The sequence below is a fragment of the Lipotes vexillifer genome, unplaced genomic scaffold (assembly GCF_000442215.2).
Source record: "Lipotes vexillifer unplaced genomic scaffold, Lipotes_vexillifer_v1.1 scaffold383, whole genome shotgun sequence".
NCBI lineage: Eukaryota > Metazoa > Chordata > Mammalia > Artiodactyla > Lipotidae > Lipotes > Lipotes vexillifer.
The window spans coordinates 602,119-622,161 of record NW_006772850.1 but is presented as its reverse complement, the minus strand read 5'-3'; the positions used below and the strand labels follow the sequence as shown (position 1 = coordinate 622,161).

The 20,043-nt window shown below is 38.6% G+C and overlaps 1 protein-coding gene across 2 annotated transcripts in view; it reads right to left on the bottom strand.

The window, feature by feature from the left end:
- Nucleotides 1-20,043, bottom strand: part of ADCY2 (adenylate cyclase 2) — a 435,394-nt gene that overhangs the window by 75,703 nt on the left and 339,648 nt on the right. For both annotated transcript variants that reach the window (XM_007447921.1, XM_007447922.1), the window contains exon 15: nt 12,738-12,822. In XM_007447921.1, the coding sequence (XP_007447983.1) occupies nt 12,738-12,822 (85 nt within the window). The remainder of the gene's footprint in view (nt 1-12,737; nt 12,823-20,043) is intronic.

Below are 20,043 nucleotides of genomic sequence, written 5' to 3'. Positions count from 1 at the left end.
TTTAGTGACTAAAAATTTATTTGCTCTACATCTAGATGAAAAAAAATCATTTTTTTCCTTCCATTCCACTATAGTCTTTTTTTCCTCTTCAGCTCCTGATATAAAGAGATGCAGAACATTTGTCTACAGCATACATCCCACACTGATGTAGAATCCCAGGACAGCGTTTAGGGCTCACTCCTTGGGCAGATTCTCCTGGGTCTTTCTCTGGTTTCTCCTACAGCCTGTCTGGGAGAATGGGGCAGTGCTGCCCTGGATTCCAGGGGCTGCCAGGAGCTGAATCACTGGCTGGCAGCCAGGCTCTGCAGAGCACCTTCCCACCAGCAACTCAGGGGGAGCCAGATTTATGCCGTAAGCTTCTTCCCCAAAGCAGGGTGTGGACGGGGGTTGGTGGTGGCGTTAAGCCTGTTTTCCAGTAAGATGCCCTTTAATGCTGTGAACGTGCAGTATCTTTCAGGATCACATGGCTGGAGGACACCCACTTGAAAGTGTACCACTATTGTTCAATGCATTGCTACATGGAGTAATATTAATACCACAGACCACAGTCAGATCTGCATTCTCGAGGAGAAGCTATAATAGAGTAAAGAGCAGAGATTCAAATAGAATATCATAGTCATCCAGCTCATATTCCAGTAGGAGATGATGACATTTGGCTGGATTCTGGCAAACTGAGGCAATATTTATGTATTTGCATCCTAAGTGACTAGGATTAGTGTTTTTATTTAAAAGAAAATTATTAAAATAGATGCTTTTGTGTCTGTACACAGAAATTGTCAATAGATATGATAAACATTTTAAGAGCAGAAAACACAAAACTGCTATTTTAGGAGAATATTTAAATCTAAATATTACATTACAGATTCCATGTCACAGTCAATTAGGTAAAATATTATCTGGTTATTACACAGACATACTATTGAAATTATGAAATTTTAAAAATTACTGTTTGAATTTTTAGAATAATGCATGGTGATAATATTGCCAAATATGCCATCTAATAGGAATATGTTATATTCTGCTTACAGACTAGTCATTTGCTGAAGCAGATGTGGGCAGACACACGTGAGTTTTTTCTGCTCCCGTGACACGCTGGGCAAAATTACAAACTGGTGGCCCTAGAAACTACTGCCTCTGTGTGCCCACTGTATATGTGGCAGAATGTCCTGGAAATCTGTCTTGTTCCTACTCAGCCCAGCGAAAAGCACTCTTCTTGGAACTGCTCACTAAAGACGCGTGGGGTTGGCGTGAGTTGGGCTCAGGACACCGGACTCAGGATGCGGTAGGTTCAATTCCTTCTCCGTGAAATTGTTTTAAACCTATCAAGCCAAATACTCATTGTTCTCCAGCTCATGGAGACAGGCAGCCTCCCCTGTCTTTGCATCCTGTCACCAAGTAGAGGCAAAGTAAATACAACTGTTCTGAAATATGTAAACTGGTAACACTGCTGGTGGCAAGGATGAGGAAATAGAAGATGATGATGGAGATGGGGACCCTGACCTACAAAGTCAGTGCGGGGAGAAGAGGAGGAAGATACAGACCTTAGGGGAAAGAGAAGAAACGATGGGAGGAAAGGAACAAAAAGACTAAGAACTTAAGATAGAAGGAATCCGATTAAGGAAAAATGGGAACATTGATTCCATTTGTAGCTCTGAATAAAAATTACAACTTGGATCTTAACATGATAATTTAGTTCAGTTTATTCTGTTTTGGGTTAAGTATTCAAACAGAGTCCCTGATGGAAAGATAAAGTTTATCAAAATTTACACCATCCTAATGAGACATAAATGATAACATCTCAAAGAATATTGTGGTGTTTATTCAGAAGATGCTATGCATATGAAAATGAGAGCATGCCTGCTCTGTACTCAGGGTAGTCATTCTATTTGATCTTTGCTTTAATCACTGGCATCGTTTCAGCTAAATCTGTTTCCTCCCTGCCGTGATCATCAGTGAGGCTCACTGTATCCTATGATTGCCTCTTCTTACTTACAGTGAGCTCACTGTAAGTAAGAAATGTTAGAAATCCTGCTAGAAATGCTCTTGGCTGGTAATGTCACATGCATCCACTGGTAAATATGGAATTGGTACTAACTGTAGTGGGAGATGTAAAATGAGAAAGAATATAAATTTATATGAAAACCCTATGGTGGGGACTTCCCTGATTGCGCAGTGGTTAATAATCTGCCTGCTAATGCAGGGGACATGGGTTCCATCCCTGGTCCGGTAAGATGCCACATGCTGTGGAGCAACTAAGCCTGTGCACCACAACTACTGAGCCCGTGCTCTACAGCCTGCGAGCCGCAACTACTGAGACCATATGCCACAACTACTGAAGCCTGAGCTTCTAGAGCCTGTGCTCTGCAACAAAGAGAAGCCACTGCAATGAGAAGCCCACACACTGCAACGAAGACTCAACGCAGCCAGAAAAAAACAAAACAAAACAAAAAAAACCTATGGTGGAGTTAGTGCTTGGGATGGTGAGCAGTGTGTGTTGCTAGAAAGGGTGTGGATGAATGTTAATGTTCTTCATCCAGAAGAGGCAGAGATTCTCCATGTAAAAATAAAATGCTCTTAATCTATGTTTTGGATTTAAAAAAAAGAAAAAACTATCTCCACCAAAAATATTTTCCATTTCTTCCTTCCTCCCTTCCTTTTCTTCTTTTTGAAACTTTTGCACTGGAAACAACTGGTAGTCTCTCTTTCTAAAATTCCTCATAATTTAATGTTATACTTATTAAAGCAGATTGTGTTTGCAGTCTCATTAGTGTTCCTTTTTAAAATAAAACGATGTACCTGAAAAGAAGTAGGTCCTTATATAGGTGAAGTTTAATACAATGAGAAACATTTCAGAAAGCTATAAATATATCACAGTGGCTGAGTAACAAACTTTTATTATTAGAACTCATCCTAAAATCTTGCCTGAAAGCTATGGTGAATTTTATCATATAAACATGCACTTTTGTGTAGTTGTCTAAAGGAACACTTTGCCTTTCCTACTTTGGCATTTTAGTTGGGCAGGGACTATCTTTTTGAATGGCAGCAACAAGTTGCAGCAATAATTACTTAAAACATTTAATGTCACAGAGACTGATGTGTCTACTTTAATTATTTAATTGTCCTTGGATTTCCCACAGACTTTTATTTCACCCAATTATATTTTACCAAATCAACCTGTTTCTTTGGTAGGCCTTGACCGAGCCATATTCCTCTGTCATTCATGCACTGTGTGCTCCTCATAGCACCGCCCACATTGTGTCATCTTTGCCGACACGCTTGTCTCTGGCCATGTGGAGACCTGGTGGGGGACACTGGCCTCCTCACGCCCATCTGTGCTTTCTTTTCTTTTTTTTTTGGCCACGCTGTGCAGTTTGTGGGACCTTAGTTCCCTGACCAGAGATTAAACCTGGGCCCACGGCAGTGAAAGTGATGAGTCCTTACCACTGGACCTCCAGGGAACTCCCATAACCCATCTTTGTATTCCCAGAGGCAGCATGGTGTTTGGCAAACAGAATGTAATAGATGCTCACTCAATAAGCTCCCTGTCTTAACGATGGACCCAAAGAGAAATTCCTATGGGCTGGGATCAAAGAAGGAGATCACTGCTAGCAGGACTGAGGCTGTGGGACTGGCCTAGGAGTGTCCTGAAACTGGACATTACCTAGAGCTCGGCTTTTAATGCCCACAGGGAAAAGATGTTGCCTTGGGTCTTCAAAAGGTGGGCAGATGGGACCAAGACCCCTGAATAAAACCAGAAGCCTCAGAAGGCTATTCTCTCCATGTGGAGAAGTCTAGAAGAACTCCATACACTAGATCAAGGAAGTACCAATAAACTTCCAATGATAATTCAAACTCTAAATATGGGTGTTGGTTTTGAAATCACATTATCTGCTTCATAATGAGAATTCCAAGGTGAGTGGTTATCAGTCAGACCAAAAACCAGAGAAAGTCCTTGGGGCTCCAGCTGCAGCAAGAACAACACTACTTATGAAAACTACTTCACGTCGCAGGGTGCAGGGCACATCCCAGTTGGGAAGGGGACAGTCCCTACTGAATGATCTCATAATAAACAAAAATTATGAACTACATAAGAAGACCGTACAAGGAAGAATAAACAGAAATAACAGATAGTAGAATTAGTGTCACAAGATCTGAAATTATTATATCAATCTGAAATAGCCTGTAAAATAAGATTAAATTAATAAAAGATGGATTAGAGTTCATAATGAAAAATCAGTTAAGAGAAAGCAACAGGCATATTTTAAAAATGAGCTCCATAGACTCTCTAGAGACAAACATGTAGATTAAACACTCAATAGTTATGCTGAAGAGGGTAAGATAGCTCTAAGGAAACAACCTGTAAAATAGCACAGAAATATAAAGAGATGAAAAGTATGATGTTGAGGCACAGAAGGTACAATAAAAAGGTTCAACATACTTGGAATGAAAGTTTGAGAAAAATAGAACAGAAAGACAGGGAAAGCGGCAAAATACGGGAAAGAGGCAAAATACAAGGAAATATGGGATGACAGCTTTGTGGAGCTGGAACACAATATGAACTCTGTGGCTGAGACAATGGACTGAGTCACAACCAGGAAAAATGAAAGCAAACCTATTCCTTAACACAAGGAGTCAGTTGACCAAGACAGACAAAGAACAAATCCTACAAAAACAATCAGAGAAAAGACATCTACCAAGGAAGAACAATTAGAGTAGACTTCTCCTCAGTACATTAAAATCCAGGAAAATATGGACTCATGTCTTCAAAATGTTAGAAAAATTATTGACTAAATTATTAGTCAGTGAGGAAAAAAGGCTATTTTTTTAATATAAAAGCTGATTGGGTATATTATGCACAGGCTCTCATGGAAGGGATTACAAAAGGAATAATCCTATGGAAATATGGACACTGCATCTGGAGGAAGGAATGGCATTCAGAAGAACAGTGAACAAAGAGATTGTTAAACAAGAATAGTGGTAACTTATTGTTATTATTTTATTACAATAAAACTAGTTTAAATTTTAAAAGTCTAAACATCCACTAGCATGGATGATGGAAAAGGATGATCATATTTAGAGATTTAGATCATGGTCCTTGTATTCTTCACAAGAAGATGGAGATAATAATGGACCCTGTTAATCATGTGCATGTTACATATTTTACATTAATTGCTAAAAGAAAAGACTTGGATAAAGCAACTGTCAAGTCACTAGAGGGAATAAAGGAGAATAAACTCCATTCGTCCAAGAGAAGGCAGGAGAGGAGGAAAAATAAGCAGAAGCAAAGAACATACATGATGGATAAAAAAAAAACAAAATAAGACTAGCAGTAATTATAATACACATAAATGTATTACACTTGTCAGGTAAAAGAAAGAGACTCTTGGATCAGAGAAAGTAACATAACACTTAGATGTTGTTTACAAAAGACACACTTATATAGCAAGGAAAAGCTGAATAAGAAGATGGGGAAAGGGACACTGGGAAAATACTAACCATGAGAAAGCTGATTATGTTGACATTAGAGAAAATAGACTTCAAGGAAAAAACACTCATGTGGGTAGAAAGCTTTTTTATCAGCTGGTGTGTGACCTACTTTCCTTCCCCAGGACAATCTCTATGTTTGTGCTTTCATCTCTGCCTGGAACAACGTTGGTGGGCTGATATCATATTATCTTTGCTATACAAAGAACAAGAAAACCACATTGAGAGAAAAAAATTGTCCTGACATTTTCTAACATTTTCATTTGCTGAATCTGGCATACTCCTTCTAAAATACATTTCATCAAGGAGGGTTTTTTTTTTTTTTTTGGTGTGTGTGTTATTTATAGTTATATCTCTTGTATTTCTTCCAGAGATGTAAGTCTACTTCAGGTAGTTTAGAAAGTTAAATTTGGCAGTAAGTACGCACTTATTATTATTACTACTACGATGATGACAGCTATTATTATTTTTTATTGCTAAGTGTCATGAAAATACAATCTCTTATTCTACATCTTAGTTTCTACTTAGATAAAATGGATTATTTGGATTATCAAATAAAATAATATACATTGAATGCACTTTAAAGGGCTCTCACATATGTAAAAACATTTTTGCAAAGTATTATTATTAAGGATGCTTTCCTACTAGAATAGTTTGGAGTTTAAATCCACTTATAAATTAACATTTTTCCTCCATTTTACTGAATGACTCTTAAGATGGAGTTATACCTTGCCCAGAATCCAGTTTTACAGAAACTGGGTCAACAGCTGCATATATTGGAAAACTAGACTATGAATTAGGTTCTATGTGAGGTTATCTTGACTGACTTATGTGATTCTGACCAACTGATGCTTAGCAGTCACCAGAGACAACCTCAGGGCCATGATGGCCCATGACCATCAATGTGGTCATCCCTGCTTAGCTCTGGGCACCTGTCTGCCAGTGACTCTCCGCACACAGCCTAGCACCCTCTGGAACCTGCCTCCAAATAATTATAAGGGTTCTAAGGCTTGTTTCCGATGGCTCCAAAACCTACTTGCTCTACACTACAGGGCAAATTATGTAGCCTCTGTGAGCTTCTGTTTGTTTCATTAATTGAGAATAAGCATTCCCTCCAAGGACTCTTGTGTGGTTAAATTAGCCAGCCTATATAACATGCTTAGCAATTTTAATATAATATGACATTTATTAGTTCTAAACTCTAATGAGGTCAAATACAGAACTGTTCACGGGATCTTGCCCGTCATAAGCAGTTTACCTTGGTTCTGAAGGTTCTCATCCAAGGACAGGAAACCTTTGCAGATCTTATAGTGATCACAACCCTGATCCAGATCCAAAGCCTCCGTCTCCAACCTCAAGAGATCTGCTTACAACTCCTGCATTATTTTTCACGGAGGGAAACTTTTAAGTATGTAGAAACGGGAACTCATTGAAGTGAAGTCCTGGGTTCCTAATCCACAAAATGCAGGGCTGACCAAGGTTATCTCTTGGGTCCCTTTCAGCTCTCAAGTTTACAACTGTGAAATGCTAACCAGTGTCTGTTGTAGGAAGCTAAGCACCTCATAAGGGGACCAATGCACAGGCGGTGAAGGAGGTCTGACAAGTGAGAACACGGGATGATAGTCCAGGATGCAGGCAAGCCAGGAGCTTGCCAGAACTGGGAGCAGGGATGAGGTGACTGTGAGCTGAATTCAGAGCCGCGAGCTTGGGGGAAGTCAAGTCTGGGCGAGGGTGGGTGTGGGATGTTCTCTGAGCAGTGGTGCCAGGACATTGCCTTTAAGGTAACCGACATTAATTATTTATCTTGTGTTTCAGGTGCCTGAAATACTCAATGAAAAAAACAGGGCTGAGGTGAACTCACTGATGATTTTTGTCACCTGAAAGAATACAAATCAGACTAGAAAATAGGAAGCCCAAACAGCAGGCACTAGGGAAGCCAGTGGTGGAAAAGGAGGGCTCTTCAGAATTAGTTTATGAAGGTTAGGAGATTATTTCCAAAGGAGAAGTCAGCCCGAAGCACGTCAGAGTCAAGGAATCATGGTGCGTGAGAAGGAATTTCAGTGCAGGGAGATGAGGGCCATGGACCACCATTCAGTCCTTCGTACATTCATTTACACACAGAGCCCATCCCCACGCCAGGGCATCTGGAGAAAGAAGGATGAACACGGGCTCTCAGGGCACATAACTCTGCCTGAGGATGAATGGGGGAGGGTTGGTGAGACAAGGGAGGTGCTACATGGAGTCCGATGAGTGGAGAAAGGAAAAAGAACCTCATGGAAATCAGAGAAGTCCAGTAGCGCTTACTTAACATATGCTCATTACAAACTCATTTATGAGGTTGGCAATCTGCTGGATTCCCTGGAAGATAGAAAGCAAGTGTAGGAAACAACCCTGGCCTTAAGGAACCTACTATATACAAGGAGAAACAGCAGTCACACTCACCAAAAAATAAAAAAATTGGGGGTCGGAGAGATGTTATACGATCGAGTGTTAAATTACATGCTGCAGATCCTGAGTCCCATGGTGCTCAAAGAAGGACCTGTCATAAGGGCTGGTGATGCTCCTGAGAAAGTTTCTAGGAAGGCGAGCAGGTGCAGAGCTCACCCCCATGGGCAAGAACGAAGAAGTGGGCAATGGGGGGGGGGGAGGGCCAGCACTGCTGGGAGAGCCTCGGGGAAGGTGTGGGTTAGGGTGACTGGAGGGAGAGGAGAGGCCGGGCTTCCCACAGCAATCATGATTATAACAAACAGATTCCCTGGCAGTTTTCTCTGAATGTGTCACTGAACACATATCTTTTTAATCAATGGGAAAAAAATTGCATTTCCTTACCACTCTTATTTTCTGCCCACTTTGATGTTTTTCTACCTTTTTATCACACCCAGCTGAACAACGACCCATCGATTGTACCTACTGTGTTGCACTTTTTGTGCAACAGAGGATAATAAAGGTAAAGGTTTTGGAGGAAAAATATCTGTCAGGCCTACCTTTTCTCAACCTCCTTCATAGATGTATTTTAATTTCTTTCTTCATACGGAGAATTTAATACCGATGTTAGCATTGATACTGCCTTTGGCATTTAAGTTTTCAGAAGGTGAACATCAGTTAATAGAAGATGAGTCTGGGATATTCAGCATTCTTTCACAAACTCAGTATTTAATCCATAAATAAGTACAAAACACAATAAAACCTCATACTTCTCTATGACCACTGTGGAATATTTGTGACATACAGTTTTTTTTTCTTCTTCAATTTAAATGTGTTGTTTGTAGAGTGACACAAGTATTACATTAAATGTCACATGTAAGAACTGTAAATTTTTTTTTTAAAGAGACAGAAGCAAGCATTTATCATTTTGATCTTTGTTCAAAACACTATGAGAACTCATATTAATTTTTAAAAAGTTAATGCTGTTGTTTGTTGCCTAAAAATGGGTTTGTCTTAAGTGCTCTTAAGAATAGGCACTCTAAAATATGCAGTGATGGAAAATAATGGTAGCTGCTGTTTGTTGAAAATCTGTTGGTATCCTGCTATGTCCTTAACATTTAATATCTCCAATCATCCCGAGAAGCTGTGAGGATGGTTGATGTCCAATTTCCACATGAGGAAACTGGCTTGGAAAAGACTTAACCAAAGTCTCAAAGGTGATATATGTAGTTTTTAACCGAATTTGGAGGCTGGAATAGAAAGTACAATTAAAGCTTTCTGTATGACTATGTTTGATGTTGAAAGAGTAAAAAAAAAAAAATCCTTACAGAATATTTTAAAGAGTGAAAAGAACCTCTTACTGGAATGAGAAGAATTCCTCTTTGAATTTTACCAGGATTACATCTGGACCAAGCATCACAGCTGGCTCTGGGGGCAGATTCATTCACAGATCCTATTGATTCAAGTTTAGAAAGACCAGATGTCTTTAATTTTGGTCTTCCTGACCACTTTGGCAAAGTACAGGCTTCCTGTGAGGAGGAGGTTAAACACTAGTTCATTTGCAGCCTTGAACTTTTCTCTTTGAGACAACATAGAGTTAAGAACATCCTAGCATCTGGTGTGTGGGAAGGGGGGGGGGGGAGGGCCAGCACTGCTGGGAGAGCCTCGGGGAAGGTGTGGGTTAGGGTGACTGGAGGGAGAGGAGAGGCCGGGCTTCCCACAGCAATCATGATTATAACAAACAGATTCCCTGGCAGTTTTCTCTGAATGTGTCACTGAACACATATCTTTTTAATCAATGGGAAAAAAATTGCATTTCCTTACCACTCTTATTTTCTGCCCACTTTGATGTTTTTCTACCTTTTTATCACACCCAGCTGAACAACGACCCATCGATTGTACCTACTGTGTTGCACTTTTTGTGCAACAGAGGATAATAAAGGTAAAGGTTTTGGAGGAAAAATATCTGTCAGGCCTACCTTTTCTCAACCTCCTTCATAGATGTATTTTAATTTCTTTCTTCATACGGAGAATTTAATACCGATGTTAGCATTGATACTGCCTTTGGCATTTAAGTTTTCAGAAGGTGAACATCAGTTAATAGAAGATGAGTCTGGGATATTCAGCATTCTTTCACAAACTCAGTATTTAATCCATAAATAAGTACAAAACACAATAAAACCTCATACTTCTCTATGACCACTGTGGAATATTTGTGACATACAGTTTTTTTTTCTTCTTCAATTTAAATGTGTTGTTTGTAGAGTGACACAAGTATTACATTAAATGTCACATGTAAGAACTGTAAATTTTTTTTTTAAAGAGACAGAAGCAAGCATTTATCATTTTGATCTTTGTTCAAAACACTATGAGAACTCATATTAATTTTTAAAAAGTTAATGCTGTTGTTTGTTGCCTAAAAATGGGTTTGTCTTAAGTGCTCTTAAGAATAGGCACTCTAAAATATGCAGTGATGGAAAATAATGGTAGCTGCTGTTTGTTGAAAATCTGTTGGTATCCTGCTATGTCCTTAACATTTAATATCTCCAATCATCCCGAGAAGCTGTGAGGATGGTTGATGTCCAATTTCCACATGAGGAAACTGGCTTGGAAAAGACTTAACCAAAGTCTCAAAGGTGATATATGTAGTTTTTAACCGAATTTGGAGGCTGGAATAGAAAGTACAATTAAAGCTTTCTGTATGACTATGTTTGATGTTGAAAGAGTAAAAAAAAAAAAATCCTTACAGAATATTTTAAAGAGTGAAAAGAACCTCTTACTGGAATGAGAAGAATTCCTCTTTGAATTTTACCAGGATTACATCTGGACCAAGCATCACAGCTGGCTCTGGGGGCAGATTCATTCACAGATCCTATTGATTCAAGTTTAGAAAGACCAGATGTCTTTAATTTTGGTCTTCCTGACCACTTTGGCAAAGTACAGGCTTCCTGTGAGGAGGAGGTTAAACACTAGTTCATTTGCAGCCTTGAACTTTTCTCTTTGAGACAACATAGAGTTAAGAACATCCTAGCATCTGGTGTGTGGGTGTCAGAGTCTTGGGAAGCCCTCGGGGAGCGGGAGGAAACAGGAGCCAGGAATGTTGGACCTTGAACACCCTGAGGCACCACTGGCAGGTACAGGAGGGAACAAAAGCCACGAAACGTTCAACACTGAGGTCAGATTATACCAAGGCTGAGAGGGGAGATGTTATATAAGAGCAAAGCATTCCCACCAAGGCAGCAAAGTTGCTCAGGAGATTCTTTCTCCCTCCTCTGGCTCTCTGTTTCTTTCCTATAGCAACTTAGATAGTGGAAAGAAATGTCAGTTTGAAACCCTAAATATACGCTATATTCCCGCCACCCCCAAGACTGGATTCCTTGGAATAAAAAAAGAGAAGGATCGCTACTTAGACACAGTGGTAGAATCTGCTTTAATTAGAACAGGGTTTGGATTTCCAATGGAACCACAAATGACCGTTCCTCTTCTGAAAACCTGAGAAACAGCTGCAGAAGTCTTTTGGGAGCCAGGAAGAGAAAGGGTGGAGTCTGTGTGCAAGGAAAATCTGAACATAGAAAGTCAGGCTCCCTTGTATGTTAAGAATTCCTTGTGTCTTAGAACTTGACAAGGATTCCCGTGGTCAACAGTTACTCAATCTTCACTACAACCTACAAGGTCTTCAGGGGATTTTTAAGAGACTCAAGATGCCATGTGTACATTTGAGGAAATCAGAAACAACAGTTTCATTTTTGGAAGAGTTTCCAATCCAATTGGAAACATCTAAACTATGATACAGCAAACAAACCCCACAAAAGTTTGCACAGGTACAAGGCAGAGGAGGCAGCGTCTACTGGCCAGAGGTAGGGACATGCTTTGGAATCTTAACACTTTTTGGCCAAGTGATTTCACATATCCAACTAGAATGGACCCAATGCTTGGAGTCTGGTTCATAGTGGCCTCTCCACTATGTTTCAACTCACCTCAGATGGACAAAATGAAACCTTGACTGTCTTTTGGCACTCCTATCTCATTGTTGGCTTTCTTTTTTTTTGTTATTGTACGCGGGCCTGTCACTGTTGTGGCCTCTCCCGTTGCGGAGCACAGGCTCTGGATGTGCAGGCTCAGTGGCCATGGCTCACGGGCCCAGCCGCTCAGCGGTATGTGGGATCCTCCCACACCGGGGCACGAACCCGTGTCCCCTGCATTGGCAGGCAGACTCTCAACCACTGTGCCACCAGGGAAGCCCTCATTGTTGGCTTTCTTAGGGTGCTCTCATGGAGGTAGGGCCACCCAGCAGCACTTGCTTTAGACTCAAGAATACAGTGAGATTTAATTCTTGTATCCTGAACTAGCATTTAAACCATAAGTGCTGACAATGATTAGATTTAAATTAAAACACTAATAAGAGATATTTTTACATTTGCTATTTTCATATTTTCCAAAACTTCATACCTTAAAAGTTGACATTAAAGACACATTTGGTTTACATTTTAATTCTCCCGGTCATTAAAAGCCTCCTATTACACTAGTATTTGTTGCTATAAATACTCTGAAAACTTAGAGGAGATAAAAAATGTTGACAGAAACAAAAAAAAAATACAATTTTATAGCATGATATCCAACATTTCAAGTAACCTTCAGATTAGAGTCTTGGTTGTGCATGGGCTGCCTCAGTTTATACTCTGGGCTGTTGACATGAAGAGTCCATATTTCTCTACTTGGATGTATATCTCTTGAAACAGTAAATTTACAAGCTCCCTGTCTTGAGGAAGAAATCAGTTTTCATTCAATGAGCACACTTTTCAAAGAAGTTCCATATTTGAAGTACCTACCAAAAGCTGTCCAGCAAAGCAGACGAAAAGGATAAAGGCAAGCGAGAGAAATGCAGCTCCAAAGGAAATCCCGAGAATGGATGTTCTACCAGGAAACAAAAAGGAACAGGTTAGTGTGGGGATAGCTTCGATTTTTCTGGAAAGCCATCATGAATACTTTTGGATTAATTAGGGTTTCATTAAATGAGGACTTCAAACCTCACTAATTTCTTGAGAAATGAAAATGGAGCTAAAAACAAACCAAAGATACGTCCATAGAAAAATATCTATGGTTATGTCTGATCAACTTGCTATAACCCATTAAAACTGCCCTACAATCATCAGTTCTTCATTAAGGAAAAACTATCTTTTTATGACTTGCCTCTGTAACCAGCACTCTCATGCCCACACCTGATCACGTCCGTCTCGGTGCCCTTTTCCCTTCTGTTGATGTCTTGGCAGCTGCTACCTCCAGGGCAGCCTCATCTGGTTTGCTTGGAAACACTGAGTCCTCACCCTCCCCAGGACAATCCAGCCAGATACAATTTCCTTCAAGACTGATGCAGCTAAATGTTTACTGAGGTTCCCCAAAGATTTCACAGGCGTGGCCTTTACAATCTTGCATGAGCCAACGAACACACAAGCTTCCTGTGATCATGTGAAAAATGTGCCCACTGAGTTACACGTTCTGCCACCGACAGGTTACAGGTAGATAAATGTGGTCATAAGAATTGTATGCATTTCTGAGAGGTCTTTTAAATAATTAAAAAATTCAAGGCCTCTTAAAACGTCATGTAATCCAAAGGAAGCAGTGTTTGGGGTATTAAAAAAGATGAGCCATAATGAATAATTGGATGAAATTCAGATGCAGCATCCAAAGAGAGGTCAGTGATACCTGAAGCCACAATGGAAGCTCTTGCTAATGAGGTTGGCTAGAGATGCCGAAGAGACAGAAGAACTGGCACTGAGAAGAGTACGGGCACCCTGAAAGTAAATCCACTGAAAGGAAGACTCAGATGCAAACCAGCAACAAGCTGAAATGCCCAGTGAGTGCACAGCTGTGAGCCCCTCGGGGAGGGAAAAGAGGCAAGTAATCAGTGAACTGAGTAATCCCCTCATGCCATCAGGATGGGAAGGGTCCACTCAGCTCACACTCAGACACCTACTCTATCTTGAGAGATGATTACACATCAAGCAAGATCTACAAAACCTGGACTTCAAACCACTAGGCACTTGAACCTGACCTAATGATATATTTATGGGGTACTGAGTTAGCTCCTAGACGTGGTGCACAATGCTTTCAAATACCTGGCCTGATAATGACATTTGTTCACATCTTATGAGTAACAATAAATGTCTGCTAGGAAGGTGTATATACACCAAATACACCTGTTTGTTGACTAGTCTCATGGCCAGGCCCATGCTGGGCTGGAATGGTGCAAAGACAAGTACAATGTCATCCCTGTTTTGAGTGGTTCACAGCCTAGGAAAGGGAAGCACCGTATGCCTCCTTATTTCCCTATCCCAAACACCCCTTTTTTTCAGACATCACTCCTTAGTCCTTGGTCAGAAGCCAAAATCTCAGCATCTCCCCATCACAGACTCTCAGAGCTTCCTATTAGCCAGGCAGTGTGGAGGGAGGGAGTGTATGGAGGGCTCTCGTTACTCCTGTGACCCAGGAGAGACACAGGAACTCATCTGCTAAACTTCCATTTGCCGTCTTTCTCATGCATCTTTATAAGAGAGCTCTGATGGGTTTTCTTTGACTCTGTGCTCTCTTGGTTCCTTGTTGGTGTCAAGGTGATGCCAGCTGCATAAGGTTGACTTCAGAAACATTATAGCTTTCTCTTAGGTCTGAAACTGTTTATTTTTTATTTTTTGGACACACCTTGCGGCTTGCAGGATCTTAGTTCGAACCTGTGCCTCCTGCAATGAAAGTGCGGAGTCCTAACCACTGGACCGCCAGGGAATTCAGGTCTGAAACTTCTTAAATACGACTGGTCTCTTCGTGAAGGTTTGGTAAGTCTCAGCTATAAAACCATCTGGTGATAGTGAGGGTGATGGTGATGGGGTGATGACATGATAATATGATGACAGAATATTGATTATGTATGTGTCAAGCACTGTTTTAAAGGCTTTATATGTATGTGTAATCCTGGACAGCAGTTATTGTTATTACCTCATTTTACCAAAGAGAAACGGACGCCCAGAGAAGTTGAGAAACTTGCCTAAAGTTACACCCCTACCAAGTGGTATGGTCAGGGTGCACACAGTTGATTAGTTTTCTAATCCACACAGTTGTATTCCTGACCCCCTCTCTGTTTTTAGGAGTAGACATGTCACATTTCTGTCATGTTTACTGGTTCAACTCTCCCAGAAAATTATCCATTTCATTAGATTTTTTTTTTTTTATAATACACAATGTATTTATTTATTTATTTATTTATGGCTGTGTTGGGTCTTCATTTCTGTGCATGGGCTTTCTCTAGTTGTGGCAAGTGGGGGTCACTCTTCATCGCGGTGCGCAGGCCTCTCACTATCGCGGCCTCTGTTGTTGCGGAGCACAGGCTCCAGACGCGCAGGCTCAGTAATTGTGGCTCACGGGCCCAGTTGCTCCATGGCATGTGGGATCTTCCCAGACCAGGGCTCGAACCTGTGTCGTCTGCATTGGCAGGCAGATTCTCAACCACTGCGCCACCAGGGAAGCCCTCATTAGATTTTTGAATATGAAATAATCTCCTTAATATTCTCTTATAATTTTAGAAGTAGCCATATTTGAAGCGATTTCTTCTTGTCCTTAAAGTTATTTTTCTTATTCTCTCTAGATCAAACTTTTGAAGCTTTGCATGTTTGTTGAACTTCTCAAAGAATGAACTTTTGGTTTATAAGTAAGGTCTATGCTTTCTGATCATTTTCTATGTTATTGGTTTCTGATTTAACATAAAAAAACCCTTCCTCCTTCTTTATTTAAACTTTCATTGTTCTTTTTTCTTGATTGTCATTTACTGCCAATATTTTGTATTTTCTAATAAATGCATTTAAGGACATAAATATTCCTGTAATTACTGCTTTAGCCAAATCCCACAGTTTTTGATTTATAGCTACTCATTGCCATTATTTTCTAAAAAGCCTATAATTTCAATTTCCATTTCCTTTTAATACAAGAGTAATTCTACAAGGAGATTATTTTTGGTCTGTCCTTGTTATTTCTAATTTCATTAAGTTTGATCAGAGATTGTGGTCTCTGTTATTTCTACTTTGACAATTTCTTTTTCTTCTGTGATGTGATAAATACGTTCTATTTCTATTATGTCTTATGAATTTCTAAAAATGATATATATTTATATTCTTTTTTTGCTGGAAACAAAGCATGTTCTTTCAATATATCTATTGTCAGAGCCTGATGAGTTAGTTAGATCCCCAGTGGGCTGACTTACTGTCTCAATTTGGTCTGTCAATATTAGAATGTATTAATATTTCCAACTAAGACTGTGGGTTTGTAAATACATCTGAACATTTTAATAGTGTCTGTTTATTTCAGAGAGATGCTGGAGTGCATAAAGATTTATGATTCTTAACTTTTCTTGGTGATTGTACTGTAATATGTCTCTTTTTTTCATGCTAAATGCCTTTCACTTGAACTCTATATTGTCAGAAATTTATATTATTGCAGCTTTCCTATTTCTGTAAGCTGTTTCCTGAAATAACTCTTTTCCATCCTTTATTTCCAACATTTCTCTATCTTGTAATTTTAGCTAGATCTTTTAAAGGTGGCACAGAAGTGGCCTTTGGCTTATAGCCTTAATCTTTGAGTGTCTTTCCAAGAATAGGACACTTTCATCCATTCACAATTATGAAATTTGTTAGTATTTGACCAGTTCTTTCTATCTTATTTTCTTAAAATGTTTGGTAAAATTCACACAGAAATCACTTGAGTAAAAATAAAAAATTAATACAGTTAATAGATAAATAACCATTTAAATTTTGATTACATACATGTCAGTTTTGGTAAGTTGTATATTCAATGAATTTTCCCATTTTATCTAAATTGTAGATATTTTTGGCCTTGAGTAGTTCATAACATTCCATATTTATCCTGTTAAAATCTGTAGGATCTGTAGTAAATCCCACTTTATTCCTTATATTATTAGTTTGGGTGGTTTGTGATTACTGCTCTTTTCTTCTTGATCAGTCTTGCTAGTGGTTAGGCATTTAAAAAAATTTTTAAAGAACCAACTTTTAGCCAAAAGTTGGTTGTTTTTTTGTTGGTTGTTTTCTGTTTTACTGATTTCTTCTTTAGTATATATTCCCTTCTATTCACTGGATTTGCTCATCTTTTTCTGGCTTCCTATGTTAGAAATGTAAACAACTGACTTTAACTTTCTTTTTTTTTTCAAATATAAGTATTTTAAAGCTCTCTAAATCCTCTCTAAATTAGTGTTATAGATACATTCCACACATTTTACTTTGATATACCAAACATTTTCTACTTTGTCTTGATTTTTTTATTTGACTCATAGGTTATTCAGAAGTATATAGTTTAACATTGAAATAGCTGGGATTATTTTTAGATATTCTATTGTTTTCAATTTCTAAGTTGACGTTAGTGTAGTTAGGTATGGCTGTAAGTTTTTCATCTTTATTTCAATCTTTTCAAATTTGTTGAGATGATTTCATTTTATATCTTGGTCAATGTTCCATGTACAGTTTAAAATAAAATGTATTTTACTGTTGGACTTAGTGTTCTATGAATGCCAATTCATAGGTTGACAATCTTCCTCAGCTTTTCAATATCCTTATATATAGTAAGATATAAAAGGGATACTAAATATCTAAATCTGATTATTGATTTGTCTAATTCTCTCTCTTTTTTTTCAGGTTTTTTTTTCCTTTCAAGTATTTTATAGCTGTGTTTTAAGTATACGCCACTTAATGATTTTATGTTTTCTGACAAACTGAACTTTTCTTCAATTTTCAATGTTGTTCTTTATCTCTGTTAACACTTCTTGCCCTCATGTCTACTTTGTCTGATATAAACATATGTACAGTAACTTTCTTATGCTTACTGTTTATATGATCTCTATTTTCCATCCTTTTAACTCTAACCTAACTTCCTTCTGTATTTAAAGAGCATCTCTTGTAGACAGTATGTGGCTTTGTCATGCTTTTATTTGGAGTGTTTAGTCCTTATACATTTAATAATAAACCTACCATATTACCATCTCTTGTCTATTGTCCTACTGCTTGGTTTGTATGGTGTGGTCCATTATATTTGTCGATATTCTTTATTTTAAATCTGCCATTTTACTATTTGTTTTCCATTTGTCTCGTGTCTTTTGGGTTCTGTTTCTCCCTCATTGCCGTTTTTCATTAATCTAATATTTTCATAGGACGTTTAATTTCTTCTATTGACTTTTTAGCTATACCTTTTTGTACTTTTTAGTGATTGCTCAAGAAATAAAATATACATGATTAATTTATCAGAAGTTACTTAGCATTAATATTGCATCACTTTGAAAATACATAAGGTCCTGACAACAATACAATCCTGCTCTTCTCTGAATCTTAATTCTTAGTGTAGTTCTTATTTTTGCATTAAATGATCAGCAGTCTTTTAGAAAAAAATAATACAATATAAGGTTAGAGTCTTTTATACTCTTACATATTAAGCATGTTCTGCTCTTCATTCCCTCCTGTAGATACAAGTTTGCCTCTGGTATCATCTCAGTTCAGCTTGAAGAACTTCCATTAGCACTTCTTATACTATAGGTTTGCTGGTGATGAATTCCTCTAGCTTTCTTTCATTTGCAAAATGTCTTTCATCTCATTTTTAAGAAAAGGAATATTTTTACTGAATATTTAATTCAGGATTGACTATGCTTATATCAGTGGTTCTGATAAGAAGTCAGCCAATATTTCCATCACTGATGCCTTGTATGAAATGTCTTTTTTCCTCTGGCTTCATTTACAGTTTTTTTTTTTTCCTTCCTTTTTTCTTTGGCTTCAACAGTTTGAGTATAATACACCACATGTAGTGTTATTTATATTTATTCCCCTTGCTGTTCACAGAGGTTCTTGCCTTTGGAGGCTAATGTATTTCAACAAATTTGGGAAAATTCATCACTAAGTGTGCCTGTAATTTCCTGTTTGTTTTCAAACACTTTTCCATTCCATCTCCTACAAACTCCATTTTCCAGACTCTTTGCCAACTGGTTCTAACAAGGTTTGGCCAATGGGAAGTAGCAGGGAATGACTGGAAGGGGGAAGGAGGAAGCATGGGTATCTCTCCTTACTCTCTATGTAGCAGTCATTCTCTGAACGGGCTGCAACTCCTGCTGTCTCTGAGGTTCCAGATCCCTGTCGGGGAAAAATCCTACCTGGTCATGGTTCTAGCCTCTGCAGGCAAGTCCAGGATTCTGCATTTCTGGTGATACCACGTCCCTCCTGTGTCCTTTCAAACCTAGGGTGGTAGCAGATTCCTCCCTTGCTCACCAATTGGTTGCTTTCCTGTTTGGTTTCTCAGCTTTCCCCTCATTCTGTAAGCACTTCACTTTATTAAATTCCCATGGTGAAATACCTGAGGCCATTTCTGTTCTCTTTACAGGACTCTAATCCATTAACTCCAGTTTTTTTTCTAGGGATTATGATAGCATTAGTGGTTAGATGGAAACTTAGGAATAATTAAAATCAGTTACTTCAACTTTATTCCTTTTCCCTTTGAAAAAGAGCTAACCATTCAGTTTTAATTAGAAGTATGGAGACAATATCTACATATTCCATAGGATATGCCATAGCTGAATTTCCTTATGAATGGATAAGTGATAATGGATTATACTGGCCTTTAATTACACAAATCTCAACAGATTTAATGACAATTATGGTTTAATCTATGTTCAAATCACATGACTTATTTTGTGAATCAGAATTTAAATAAAAGATTCATGTACTATAGTGAGTTTCACAGGCTCTTGTTTTCTAAAGTGCATTTCAATGTTTATTGTTAGGAATAATTATTCCACCATGAAGATGCTTGATAGAAATCCTGGACATTCTGGAATTGGGTCAAACAGCTATATTAGAGCCCAAGAAAACAATAAGGGTGTTAAAATTTGACTCCCACATTTTATAATAATCCACTGGATACAGTGAACAGTATCTGGTGACATATTTTCCTTAATGTATCTGATAACCCCTACTTTGCTTCTTCTCAAACGTCAGAATCCATTAAAGGAGGACGAGAGGTAGATAAGGGAAAACAGTGGTCCTGATACGATGAACTATCTGTGTTCTGGTGGAATGGATGACAAATGCTCATTAAAGCAGGAAT